Genomic DNA, 13,393 nt, shown 5'->3' with positions numbered 1-13,393 from the left:
ACCTTTCATTTGGAGGAGCATGATACTAACATGAGGGATGGGTAGTTGAACTAAAAAAGTAAGGCATGTTCTTCTTGTCGCCACTGTCTGCAAGTGAATGGCGCAGAGCTGCAAGTGAATGGCGTTCCTGGTCGCACAGATTCTGTCTCCTTGGATATTGAAAAACATCTCTGCTCTTGCTGTTGTGGTGCTGATTCAACACAGCATCAGTGGTCACAACAGGGTTGCATTTTCTAGTCTTGGTGAATTTTGCAATCATGAACCACTTGTTTCCCATAGTGCCAGCACAATGCTTGCTGACCTTCAAGAGTAGAGGTATATTTAGTGAAGTATGTGTAATCTGTGTTGTATTGTGAGATGGCTTTGAAGTCACTTGGCAGGTTTCTTAGCACAAGAAAGTTACTTAAGCAAGTCATTCTCTCCTGAGGTGGATTTTGGAGTGATTATTGAGTTCTTCTCGGTGCACTTCAGAGCCGTAGACAGGGTGTCATAAGGTGCAACTTAGAAAGTATTTTACTTGCCTTCTTTCTGCTTCTCCAGTTCCTCATGGAAATACCTCACTTCTCTTGTTAAATATATTTTTTCATAGGGTGAGGAAAGGGAAATTGGTGTTTAGGAGGAATTCCTGATGATAGTTTGCTGTTCCTGGGAACCAACCAGAAACTTGTTTTAGTCACAGTTTCCAGAATTGCCTCTGTCTTCCGGGCGACTGCAGTGTAAGGTGGTGAGTGAAGTACCCTGCTCTTTTTGTGGATAGGCTCTTCCATCACACCTTGTTCTCTCGGGTGCTTTTGCAGGTCCTTGCAGCCTGACAGCCTTGGGTGTGCTCTCACCACCCCCAGAGGCTTCCTGCACAAGTGTGAGCAGTCAGCAGTGACAGCAGTGTCAGCAAGGTGGCTGATGGCTTTGTGCTGCTACATTAGATGTGGTGCAGTTGTAGAAGTTGAGATAATGTGCTTCTGGTCTAAAACAGTTATCTTTTTCAGATTCTGGTCCTGGATGTAGTTACTCAAACGGTTGTTTTAAATTCTGTGGTGACATGCATAGTTCTATCATACAATTTGTTTTGCTCCTGTAGATACCCTTCTGTGCTTATGTTGAACACTTGGACCTGTAGAAGCTGTTGGGCATTCCCATGGATAAGCTTGGTGGCAAATCTGTGTGAAAGGTTTGCTTCAAGCCTGCTGTTGCAGCATAACTGGACACAATGAGCTCAGGATAAATATTTCTTTAAAGTAAGAACCTTTAATACCCAGTAATCTCTCCACTATTACATGCAAAGAGATCACCTGTTTGTGACAACAGAAGAAAACCTTTTGGTGGTGAATTACTGACAACAAAACGTTCTTAATCACTGAAGGTGTCCTTAATGGTATTCACAGGTCCTATGTTAATGACTGCAGCAACCTGCACTGAGTTAGGTAGGGACAGATGTCACAGTGATGCGATTGCAGTATTTGATGGCTTGGGGCTGCACATGTTAGTTGGAAATGCCTTTTTTTTGAGTAATGGGAAATTTCTGCTTTTTCTCTTTGCTTTTCGGGTTACTGAAGCCAATGTGACATGCTTCTCAGATGGTGTACACCTGTACCCCTTCAGTCTGTGTAGCAGCCTGATTCATACTGCTGATCACTTTGGTTCAAGAAGGCCTAGCCATGGCCACTCGTCCCCTCCTGGTCTGATAGTGGAGAAGTAAAGTACAGATCTACTCAGTGGGCACCTGTTGTTTGGGAGTAGCAAGGTCCTTAACTCAGAGCTGTTTTAAAATTCTCAGCCTGCTGGCATAGCTTAGGTGCCTGATAGGAGCTGTGGAGTCACTCGTGGGTGTCTTGTTTTGCTTTCTCTCCTCCCAGCCTCCAGGCACCTGTGTTGGTGCACAGCCTCTCGGTGTCTGTGGTTTCCCACGCACAGCCTGGCCTTTCCCTCAGGGCTGTATGCCAGCCTTGCTGCCCAGCTCACCCCAGCTCTCCCTGTACCCCTGCTCTATGTCATACTGGTTTTGCCATTTGTCTTACAAGTTGCTTTGTGTCCAGAGTCCTGCTTTTCCTTTTTCAGTGTGTTCTTTCACAAGATGCATCAGGATGTCACCAGGGCTCCTGCTGCAGAAGGGGAGAGCTTCCATTCCCCTCCCTGGCTCCCCACATAAATCCACCTCCTGCTTTGCCACAGCTCTCTGGATGTTTGTCACACCTGTCATGTGAGCCAGCTTAATGAGTGTAAATTACATCAAATTGTATGAGAAAAACCGTTTTCTTTGAGAAAAATGACTGAAATGGACTTAGAGAAGAAGGCCCAGGCACATACAAGGCATCACGGAGGAGAAAAATCTCCCTTTTGGCAGATTGCCCGTAGGGTTCTGTTCCCTTGGGGACCATCTTTGGTGGTGATGATGCTGAGACAGATATGGGTGCCTGAAGCTGCTCCTCCCTGGTGCAGATTCAAAATGAACATGTTACCAGAGGTTCAGAATGGAAAATCTGGAAATGCCAACATCTCCCTGAGTCCATGTTTGGTGGTTTCCGTATCCACTCTCTTCCCAAAGCTTTGTTTTTGGCCAGACTTGTTTTTATGGCAGTGAAAAGAACAACTCTGTGAAAAAGGTTGCGTTCCTAACACATTTCAAGTTTGTGCTAAAATAACCAGGGAACAAAGTTCTTCAAATAAACACTATCTGGAATTTTATATAGATGGATGTAGCCCCTGCAGTACCAAAATCTGGCCATGCAAACCCAATATAATGGGTTGTGTATTTTTTCCCAGCCACTGGTTTTGGAAAGAGCTCAACACACAATTCTTTTAGTTGAGCTTAGGGCAGGCTGTGGCTGATACTTGAGACCAGGCAGTTTGGTGTGAGGTGTATGCAGGCAAAATCTTTATAATGAGGAGTTTTACTAGTGGATAATGCTATTAATTCCCAGCTATAATAACAGAAAGAGCTGACAAGAAGCATTTTAATAATTTAAAAATTTCAATCTTTTTTTCAATTCTACTAGGAAACTACCGAACCTCATACTAATAGGTTGTGTAAGGTAGTATTTTAAAACTTTCATATGCAACCCATTGGAAGAAAAAAACCAAGTTGAACATTGAGTGTATCATGTACCTTTTCATGGCAACGCACTGACTTTAGTGGCTGGGAGGGAATCAGAATTGGAAATTTGAGATATGAGACAGCAAATTTATTAATAAAGTGGGAGTTAGTACACAGTATTGTGCAGTCTACATATATATTAAGTGACATAAAAAGGAGTAGCAATTTCTCCATATAAAAGATAATCAGGATTTTTTTTTAAAATAAATTATTCAGTCAGAAACTTTCGTGGGGTAACTATGTTTCTCTCTCTCCCCATGAGCACCTCTGAAATAGTTTACCCTCAACTATAGTTTACTCTTGGACCACATGAAGAGGACTTGTAGTGACATTCCCCATTTTTTAATCTCCTTAACCAGGAATCAGTGCAGAAGCTGTAACCTGTGTTTGGCAGGAAGGAGGTGGCTGTGTGCCTGGCCCTGGGAGGATGTGGTGTCGGAAGGTCTGAAAGCACTCCAAGTGCTGAGGAGATCAGGGGGCTGTTATCCACTCCTCAGTCACTTGTTGCCTGGGAGACAAATGTAATCCAGAGATTTTTTTTTTTTTTTTTTTGACCTTTCCTTGCTGGTTTTTGATTGGAGTCACTATTGACTTTCGGCTTGGTGGAGGTAGTGAAGCAGCACGACAAGTATCATAAGATGGAAATTAATCACTAACCGTCGGATCTGAGCTCCAATGATTTCCTTTCCCGTGATTGCTCTGTATATGGGAAGACTAATGACACATCTGAACAGACAGTTAACGAAGCTCTTCACACCTCCCAACAGTCAAGAAGGTTTCTTAACCAGATGTCACTTCAGTTTTCCTTTTTATTCATGCTCTGTTATGTGATTGTGGAAAAACAAAAATAACTGTCTTAAAAGAGAACATTGCAAAGTTGGCGAGTTTTGCCTTAAATTATATTTGTTTTTGCTGGTAAATTATAAGTTAGCTCAGTTGCAGTGTAAATATAGCAAATCCGCCTTCCCAATGTTTTTTGTGGCTTTTTTTTTTTTTTTTTAACGAGGAGTACTTCTCAATATTTTTTGTGAGAGCTCCTGTTTTTCGGTGAGATTATTTCTGGCTTTTGCAAGAATATGGGCAAGCCATGCAAATTTATCTAAGCAGTAATGAAAGGTTTTGAGGTCACTCTTCAGTAGTGACTTCATATTGTATGGCCCTCAGCTTAAACTAACTGATGGGTTTTGGGGAGTAATCTTTTCCAGGTAGATGAGAAGTCTGTCTTGGAAATAAATGAAAAAACAGAAGTTTGAAAATACTTTGTGTTCCAGTAAGTACAAATAAGGTAGATGGTGTTTAAGTGTAGCTTTTTTAATAAGCTTATCCCATGCCTTAAGAAGTAAGGAATCTAGCAAAGGTTTTCTCCTGAAAAATGTTCCTAGTTTTGCTTATTGCTTGCTTAAAAGGAAATTTTATGTTCTTAATCTGGGTCTTGGATGGAGCATGGAAGTGGAATTTGGAATGTTTGGATTCTATTTTTGACTCTGTCCTTTGCCTAAAATTCACTTACTGGGCTTATCATGTGTCTGACTCATTGTCCCATATTTAAGAGGGCTAAGTGTAACAACCTCCTTATTGCAGACTGGTTTGAGAAGTGTGGTGCACAACTTCCACAGCTGACAGCAGCACTGGATCTCTCAGTCGTTGGCTGTAGTGCTTTACTGAGATGAGAGCCAAAGAGGCTTGCTTGCTGTCTCTCTAGCCCCTTGAGTCTTGGGCTTTTTGGCCATATCAGGGCCTTGCTTTACTTCAGGAGCTGGAAGATGTCTCCCCTTAGATTCTTCTGTGGCCTCCTGGCAGGGCACCTTTGGTCAGTAAAAGGATGGATGGCCTTGAACCCTGGAAGCCATCCTGAAGCGTCTTGACCCCATGCTCCTGTTCCACCAGAGCAGAATGCAGATGTTCTTCTTTCTGACAGAGAAAACTCACAGCTCCTGTGGGTTGTGCTGGCTGCTTTCCTTTTCTTTCAAGCCAAGTCTCACACGGCATTGGAAACTTTCTAGTTGCACTCGCAGCCATCCAGTGACACCGGGGAAGACTTTTCTTTTTCATTTATTTTTGGAGAAGAGAATTTGGTGCAGATTTCCTCTCTCTAATAAACACTTTGCATGTTGCACTGTGTATCCTAAAGCTGTCCATGGGGCAGAGGAGCAAGTAGGCGGTGGTAGGGCAAAGATACAAGTTTTCAAAAGGAAACAAGTGTCTTCGGTTTTGGTCTCCTGTATGGTTTAAGAAAATAATATCCCTCTTCTGATGTGTTTCTGCGTGTGTTTGTGTGTGCTTGTTCTTTAACATGTTAACTCAGAGCTTTGTTTCACTGACAGAAGCTGAAGCAGAGAAAAGGGATGGTCCTGGGTTGAAAAGCAGCTGGAGGCAGTAACGCAGCCTCCCCACCTGTTCCAGAAAACGTCAACATTTACCACAGAATCTTAGCATAATGCCTTGAAAGCCTGTCAGTGGAGTTCAGTCAACAGTTCGGATTAGTGTTTGTTTTTATGTATGTTCAAGCAGAGCAAGACTGCTCCTAAACTGTCATTCCATATGCTTTCATAGTGAAGCTGAGGCAAAGTTTTCATATTTGTTTGAGAACTCACACAAAACAATCCAAAATATCCTCAGCCTGACCTCTGATGGGATTGAGACAAGAAATGAAAATGCACTGCTTGTAACTGGAGAATAAACACTGAATTTTAGTGTAATCTTTGCCTTACAGATTGACTGCTTGTGTTGTTCCTTGTGTCCAGAAAGGGTAATTACAGTAACTGTTGTTTTAGCCATCACAATTTCACAACACCCTTAAATGGTTATACTCTGATTATACACTGAGCTTTTTTTTTTTTTTTCTTTGTTTTGGTTCGTTGGTTTGTTTTGGGTTTTTTGGGTATTTTTTTCCCCTCTGGGGAGAAAAGATGATTAATTTCCTCTTGTAGTATAATGGCATTGATGTCATGTGGGTTGGAGGATTAAGTCCTTTTATTTTTAAAACAGTTGCTAGGGTGTTTAACCCCCTCCTTTTTAGCCTTGTTTCTGTTTGTTTAACAGCAAAAGGAAAAGAAAACTACTTCCAAAAACAAGATATTTTCTTCAAAGTTTCTATTTAAGAGTTAACTATATTATTTTTCTTATTATTCTTATTTTTCCAATATGGGATGATTGGAAAATTGCCAGATATTATTAAACCATATTAACTAGTAACAAGAGAAAGGGGGGGAAAAAGCAACCAAACATTCATTCTTACTTTTTTTCCCCTCAGAATTGTGATTTAAATCATGCAGTCATAATACGTTATTAATGGAGCAATAATCTCTGGCAAGCAAAGATTCTTCACTTCTGTCAGACAAAAAACCCAAACCCACTGCTTTTCCTGACAAAAACTGCTAAATAAATAAGGCTGTGCCATTAGATCAAATATTTGATTTTTTTTTTTAATTCTTTTCTCTTTGCAGAGTATTGGAAAGGGGTCCTTGTGGTGTATAGACCCAGAATATAGACAAAATCTTATTCAGGCTTTGAAAAAGACACCCTATCACCCATATTCGCATGTGTTCAATACACCTCCCACATCTCCTCAGGCATATCAAAGGTAAGAACTAGATGCATTTTACAGCTCTGAATGATTTTCCTGCGGTTTTGTGGATGTTTCTTGAGTAAGACACTAAATGTAATCAAGCAATGCAGTCTGGAATGTGCTAGTCCGGAAAGCCCGGGGGCGCCAGCCGTGGCCTGGCCTTGTTTGGTGTGTCCAGGACGCCTTTTACCTGCTCATGCCCCTGCTGGCAGCAGCAAGTTCCCCCAGCAGAGCCTGCAGGCTTCCTGCAATAGCCGCTTGGCAGAGGAACGCCTGAAATGAAAATGCAGATAAGCAAATGGAGAGCTCTGAAATGCCCATTGACCCCATTTGGTGAAGGCACAATTCCCTCACTCATTCAGAGGAGCCGGGTGCAGTCGTTTCCTGGGAGAGCTGGGGGCTGATGTTGCCTGTGCAGCCACGAGATGTCCTCCAGGGGAACCGGTGCCCGCGTGGCTTGACCGGCCCTTGGTGGTGGATAGGCACCGGTGGTGGCCCTCGGGAGTAGCCTGGGTTTTCTCCTTTGCTTCAGTGAAACAAACACGGGGTGGGGTTTTTCTGTTCGTTTTGCGTTTTTTGATCTGGCCTTCAGTTACGACTCATGTTAAAAAAGACACGTAATCTATGACTGCCATCCATAAGGCAGGAAAGCAGGCACTGAGGTTTGGCAGAACTGCTTTCTCCTCGATGCTGATAAGGGCCAGGAGCGCGGTTCATGGCCCGTGCTGGCCCACCGCCCTCAGGATGGGGAAGGTGTGATGAGCCAAGCGCAGCAGCACCAGGACTGAGCGGTGACGCTGGCGGCTCTTGTGGCGGCTGAGGTGGATTTTATTATTTTTCCGCGTTCGCGGTGAGGCTGGCGGCCGGGGAGGGCGGCGTGATGGTCGCCGTGGCGACGGGGCGTCTCCCCGGCAACGCGCGGGCCGGGCCGGGCCGGCGCCGCCGCGTCACGGGGCCGCGGGGCTCGGCCGCGCCGTTGCCGCGGTAACGGCGATCCCGGCGCCGCGCTGGCAATGGGGACCTGGGCCCGCTCTTGTGTCGGGGGATCGCCCCGGGGGCCGGGGATTCCCCTGGCCCCCTGGATTTTCCTTTGGAAATCGGCGAGTGATGAGGCTGCAGGGTCCCGAGGCGGTGCAGCCCGGGGGCGTCCTGGTGTTCCGTGGGGTGCTGGGGAAGCACTGTCCCTAGTACCACCTATGAAAGTACCCCCCGCTACTGTGCTCTGCTGAAAAACAGATAATAATTTTGATAATGGATTAAAACTGTGATTTGTGCGTTTGAACAAAGCGTGTTTCCTGGCCCTTGCTTTATTGTTACTGCTGCCTTTTTAAGAGTATTTTAATTATGCTCATACAGATTTATTGATAAATTCTCATATTGAGTAGAAGTGTAATGCACATCTGACGTAGAAATGAAGGGATTTTGATCCCTTCTAATCTCCACAAACAAAAAAATCCGGCATACGCATGCAGTTGAAAGCCAGAGGATCTACCTTTTTTTTTTTCTTTTATGGCTTAAGTGAGTGTTGACTCAATGGGCTGGGATTGCCAGAACCACTGTGCAGCTTGGTGGCAGATGTTGCTGGCAGGAGCAACCGCATGGACAGCTAGGCTGAAGGAAGCGATGCAGCAGCACTGCTGTGAGCAGTCCTTGCAGGGAAGAATCATTAGAGACACCCTGTCTGGGCGTCAGGGAGTGCACAGTGGGGTAGCTACCCTGTGTCCTGCACAGCCATGTGCCCGCTGCTCCCTTGTCCTCATCCTGCACAGCCGTGTGCCCACTGCTGCTCTGTGCTTGCTGTGTGTGGCAAAGTCTGCCTGCAGAGTCACAGACCTTGGGCAGAGCTTCTGCTGCCCTCTTCCCAGTGGGGAGTGTGTCCAGAACCTCATAGCCCGTTTTCATGAGTGGGAGAAGAGAGGAGTACTGGCAGGTGCCAGACAGTATGGGATTTAAGAAATGGATTTCAGTCACTACCTGTTCTCACCACTGCCCAGTGTAGTTGAGCAAGGGAGAAGGAGGGGTCTAGCGAAACACCAACAAGCGAGTCCCAAAACTGAAAGGGAAGCTTTTTCTCCTTGGAACCCTTGGGATGTCCGAACTGCTGCTACACTGCTTGTGCTGCCAAGTGCTTTGGAGTCTTCCTTGTAATGACTGCTTCATAAAACAAAGGGCTTGTGTGGTTGAAGGAGCTAATGCCTTGCAAATACAGCGAAGGCCAGGTTTTGTATGAAGAAATTGTGGTCTCATTGTTCCTCTTAGTTGGCTATCTTTCAGCACTTCCACTGTTAAATAAAACTTAATATCCCCATAGTATTCTAAAATATTTATTCATTCTGCTACTAATGACTGGTGAAACATCAACATGAAGCTGGTCTAGGGTATCAGAGACTTTTGAATTAATTCTAGATTGGCAGTTACATGGTAATTTTCTGAATATATTTCCAATATATTCTCAACGAGTTGAACATTCCCTGTGCATTTGGGAAAAAAAACGGTAATCCCATGTGTAAGTGATTGCTTTCTCATGTGTACAAAGACTTCAGTAAGAGTAGAAAATGTAAATCCCCTCCACCATAGTCATATCTCCAGAGCAATACATCGTCATAGTAACAAATTCCAAGGGGAATTTTTCTTATGGTGAAGACAGTACATCTCGAAAAAATCTTAGGGTGGCAGAGCTTTTGCTGTCCATCTTATGTAATGGAAGTCCACAACTAAGAGAAGCTATATCATTTGATATTAATTAAATATATCTGCAACAAGATAATTTGCCAATATTATTCCTGTCTCTAGTAGCAGAGTTTATAAGGGTCAGTTGGTGAAATTCCACAGGGGCAAATTGACCTATTCCTTGTTTTTATCCGATATTTAAAAATAATAAAGATGCCCAAATAAATCATGTGTTCTGTTTAGTATCTGCATAAGTGGCTTAGGGTTGAATTGAGCACACAGTGGAGGAATGCATTGTAAAAATATCCCAAGCAAGATGATCACTGAATACACAAGTTCTCCTTTTCCTGAACAGAGTTAATTACACCAGATAATTCTGTTTCATCACTTCAGTAGAGCATCCTGCATAAACATGACAGGGGTGGACCTTTTATAAAGAGTTTCATGATGCGAACCCACACATTTGGATGGCTGAGTCAGTGTTATACCAGTATCATTTGAGATAAAAATGACTCAAGCCATGATATTTGGACTACATTGGGTTCCATAGAAGGTATAGAAGACATTTTGGGGGAAGCGGCGACCTTGCTGTGTTTGTACATAGGAAGGAGCTTGAGACTGCAGTTGTCTGAATTGCTGCTTCAATTCAGGGCAAAGGTTTTCAGTAAGATGTAGGAAGAGAAGAAGTAGAAAATCACAAGGTGAATTACTTAATTTTAATTGGTTTGGATGTGTGTTCTTAATAATACTCACAACAAACAAAACCCCTTGAGTTTTTATCTGGTTCTTCCAGTTGAAGCGTATGTCATGAAGCATATCATTTATGATGAGTTTCAAAAGTGAACTATCACTGGTATGCATCATTACAAAGGAAAAGCTCTCCTTGGTGTGAAAAAGCAGGTATGTTAGACTAATGTGTTTCCTCTTAAATTTTATAATTATGTTGACAATAGCAACTTAGAAATATATTTATAGACACATACTTGATTAAGTAACTGTACAAGTCCGTGCCCTGATACTTCATCTATGGGTTTTATTTTCAGTTTTCTGTCTCTAGCTGAAGTGTAGGTGGGATTTCTCTTCTAGTAGTGCTTGGAGGAGGTCTTGAAATGGATTTTTTCCTGTGTATATTACATGGGGCTATTTCTCAATCGTATTTCTCCTGTGTACTGCTGAAAACTATCAGGAAATGTAATCTAAAATTACAGAAATTATTATTTTCACAGAGTAATAAAAACATTTGAAAATTTGGGTGACTACCCAGGAATAATTGCTTTATAGACTTGTGGATAATTATTTCATGACTTTTTATTTTTTCAGTGTGTTTTCCTAATTGTAGTTTGTTAGAGCAGTGTCAAATGTTGACAGATCTGTCCTGAAGCTGCTGAAATTGTTAACATGCCCAGGCTAGAAACAGAAGAGCTGTTTATCTCTTGAGCTGCTCCAGACTACCTGTTCTTAAAGGCTTTGTTGGGTTTCTTGTTGGTTTGCTCCTTCCCATTGGCACAGCTCCTTGAGTGAGCTTGGTTCTGCTCCAGGAAGGATTGACACCAAGGACAGACCTGAACTAGATTGGTGCTTGGCTTTGGACCTGGAGTCCACCTGTGCACATCATAGCATTTGTATCAGAAAAATACATTTTCTGGTATTTATCACTGCATTTCAGCCAGGCTGCCCTCTGTAGAGAGGATTTGAGTCTTGCAGGACTGGAGCCAACAGGAAACCGTGTGACAAAAACTAACCTGCAGCACAGTTTTGGTGGTTGTAGGGCATTCAGTGTACGTGACATCTGCCGGTGGTTGTGGAACGGGTGCTGCACGGCCACCCCGCTGTGCTGCCCGGCTCCCAGACAGTGCTGCAGCCTTGGTGATGGAGGGAAAACAGGCCCTGCAAGGAGTCAGCAGAAAACCACCTCTGCTGCTTGTGTGGAGTCTCTTCCTGGAACTGTATTTCGTTTGAATGTGCGTGGCTTCATCATTTGGTTTTCCATTCTGCTTCCCTTGTTGAAGTGTAGGTTGCAGAAGCAAGCCAGTAGATCACAGAGAGCCTGCTGGTCCATGTTTTATGAAACATTGCTAGCCTGGGATTTGAAAAATTTGGAGTAGTTTCTGTTTTATTGGATTTAGTATCTCTTTATGGCATTTCCTTTTGCTACTGTTGGATTCCCAAAAAAAGCCATGAGCTCCTTAAAGATTCATCACTTCTCCATTGTCTTGTCTTTTGATACCTCTTTCTGATAAGAATATTCTTTATCCGAAGTTTGAGATTAGAAAAAGGGACTTTGTGGTTATGAACCCTTGTCTAACTTTTGAAATTTATTCATTGCGACACAGAAAGATTTGTGAAACATGGTGGCTAAAGCTTTGTTCCTGAAAATCCAAGTTTCACTAATCACTGTGAGAAAGTGATGGCCATCACTGTGAGCCCCGTGGTAAATGGCAGGAGAAGTGGACTGGGCATGCTTACATTTACACTTATCTGTTTTAACACTGAAAGCACAGTCTTACCACTCGGTGGCTTTCTGCTTTCACCTCAGCAGCAGGAGCCCTGCCACGAGCAGTGCAGCCCTGCATTGGGAGCTCCCAGTGAGTGGCAGTGCCTGTTTGGGGCTCGCTGGACCCACACCGCCGATCCCTGTGCACTGCTGCGGCAGTGCCTCCAGCAGTCATGTTGGGATGCAGTTCCCATACAGTCCTGTAGGATGGGGAACTTGGAAGCTGTTCCAGGGATGTGAAATGGACACTTGTTCCCAACAGGGAGGCCGTTTTAGATCACCTGCTGAGGAAACCACTGGAACAACTCCTTCAAATATTTGCAGATTTTGATTTTACTATCACAATTTCCACCTTTTGCAGTTGTTTATTGAAGCTAAACCTGCATTGAAGTTGTAGGTTATCACATTCGGCAAATTATAAGCACCCTTCCTACCTGTGCATTTTATTAGTTGTGATCAGAAATGGTCTGTGGCCATTTGGGGTAGCTGGTGAAACAATCTTTTCCCATTCACTAAAAGACTTTGCAGGGTGTCTCACTGCAAGGAATGTAGAAAAGACGTGTTTTGGTTGTCCTTTGCAGTCTGGAAACACGGATTTAATTCTTTGTTGTTGTTTTTGCTTTTGATAGAAAATGAAGCTGATCATAGGGTAGTCTGATACTAATTTCTGTGCACGTTACAAGCACTTTATCAAGTAGTTTGATTTTACTTCCTATGCAGAGTCAAAATGAGTTTCCTTCTCTTGGTGTGGAGTTAAGGTAGTCTTCACGGAATTTTTGTTTTGCTGTTTTCATAGTTTTGTAGTTTGTGAGATCACAGAGAATACAAGTTCTTCTAAAGTGTGCCCTCTGCCACCATCACATGCCTTAATTTGAAGAGCATCTGTACTTTGGAATTATGCTACTTTTTTCTGTTTCCTGGCAAGTTAGATAATATTGGTTTAGTTTGGTGTCAGGTATGAACAGCAAAGAGAACTTTTGCTTGAGTGAATGCACTGGTAAATGCATAAATATTTGAGGATTTGCCAATCCAGGACTTGGTTTTTAACATACTCTTATGAGTTCTCTAACCATTAGGCTTCTCTGATCCCACTGAACATAGCTTCAGGAAACAAAACAGATCAACTCTTCTTAGCTTTTAAAAGGCTTCCCCCCCCACCCCCCTTTTTTTACACCTTGCAGTATGAAAGATGTGTAGGGAGGAAAGATAAATATGGAAAGGTAGCCACACATCCTGGACAGAAAAAGAGAACCAGAAAGTCTGAATCTGATCTCTCTAGCATAGGTTTCGTGCAGGAACGTCTGGTAGAAATACAAATAACTCTCTAATCACATCTTCACTCCTCTCAAAATTAGTGACATACTTCTGAGCCTTCTCAGCTGAAATGTTTAAATGTTTTCAATTCTTTCTCATTCATACCCCCAAAAAGGAGAAATATCATGTTTTCTATTTGCCAAATACAAGACGATTTGGTTGAGTCTTCATTTTGTTTGCACGTGTATAGAGTTTTGTAACGCAGGGTCCTTAGTCTGTCATCTTTCACTAGATGCCAGGCAAACACCAGCTCCTT

The 13,393-nt window shown here is 43.1% G+C and overlaps 1 protein-coding gene across 6 annotated transcripts in view; it reads left to right on the top strand.

Annotated features, from left to right (window-relative positions):
- Positions 1 to 13,393, top strand: part of FOXN3 (forkhead box N3) — a 210,940-nt gene that overhangs the window by 97,880 nt on the left and 99,667 nt on the right. For all 6 annotated transcript variants that reach the window (XM_066188638.1, XM_066188637.1, XM_066188641.1 and 3 more), the window contains one exon: positions 6,538 to 6,674. In XM_066188638.1, the coding sequence (XP_066044735.1) occupies positions 6,538 to 6,674 (137 nt within the window). The remainder of the gene's footprint in view (positions 1 to 6,537; positions 6,675 to 13,393) is intronic.

Source organism: Chamaea fasciata, unplaced genomic scaffold, assembly GCF_029207755.1.
Source record: "Chamaea fasciata isolate MVZ Bird 193981 ecotype frontalis unplaced genomic scaffold, bChaFas1.0.hap1 SCAF_7, whole genome shotgun sequence".
In the NCBI taxonomy this organism is placed as follows: domain Eukaryota; kingdom Metazoa; phylum Chordata; class Aves; order Passeriformes; family Sylviidae; genus Chamaea; species Chamaea fasciata.
The sequence above is the reverse complement of the archived record's forward strand: the minus strand, read 5'-3'. Positions and strand labels throughout refer to the sequence as shown.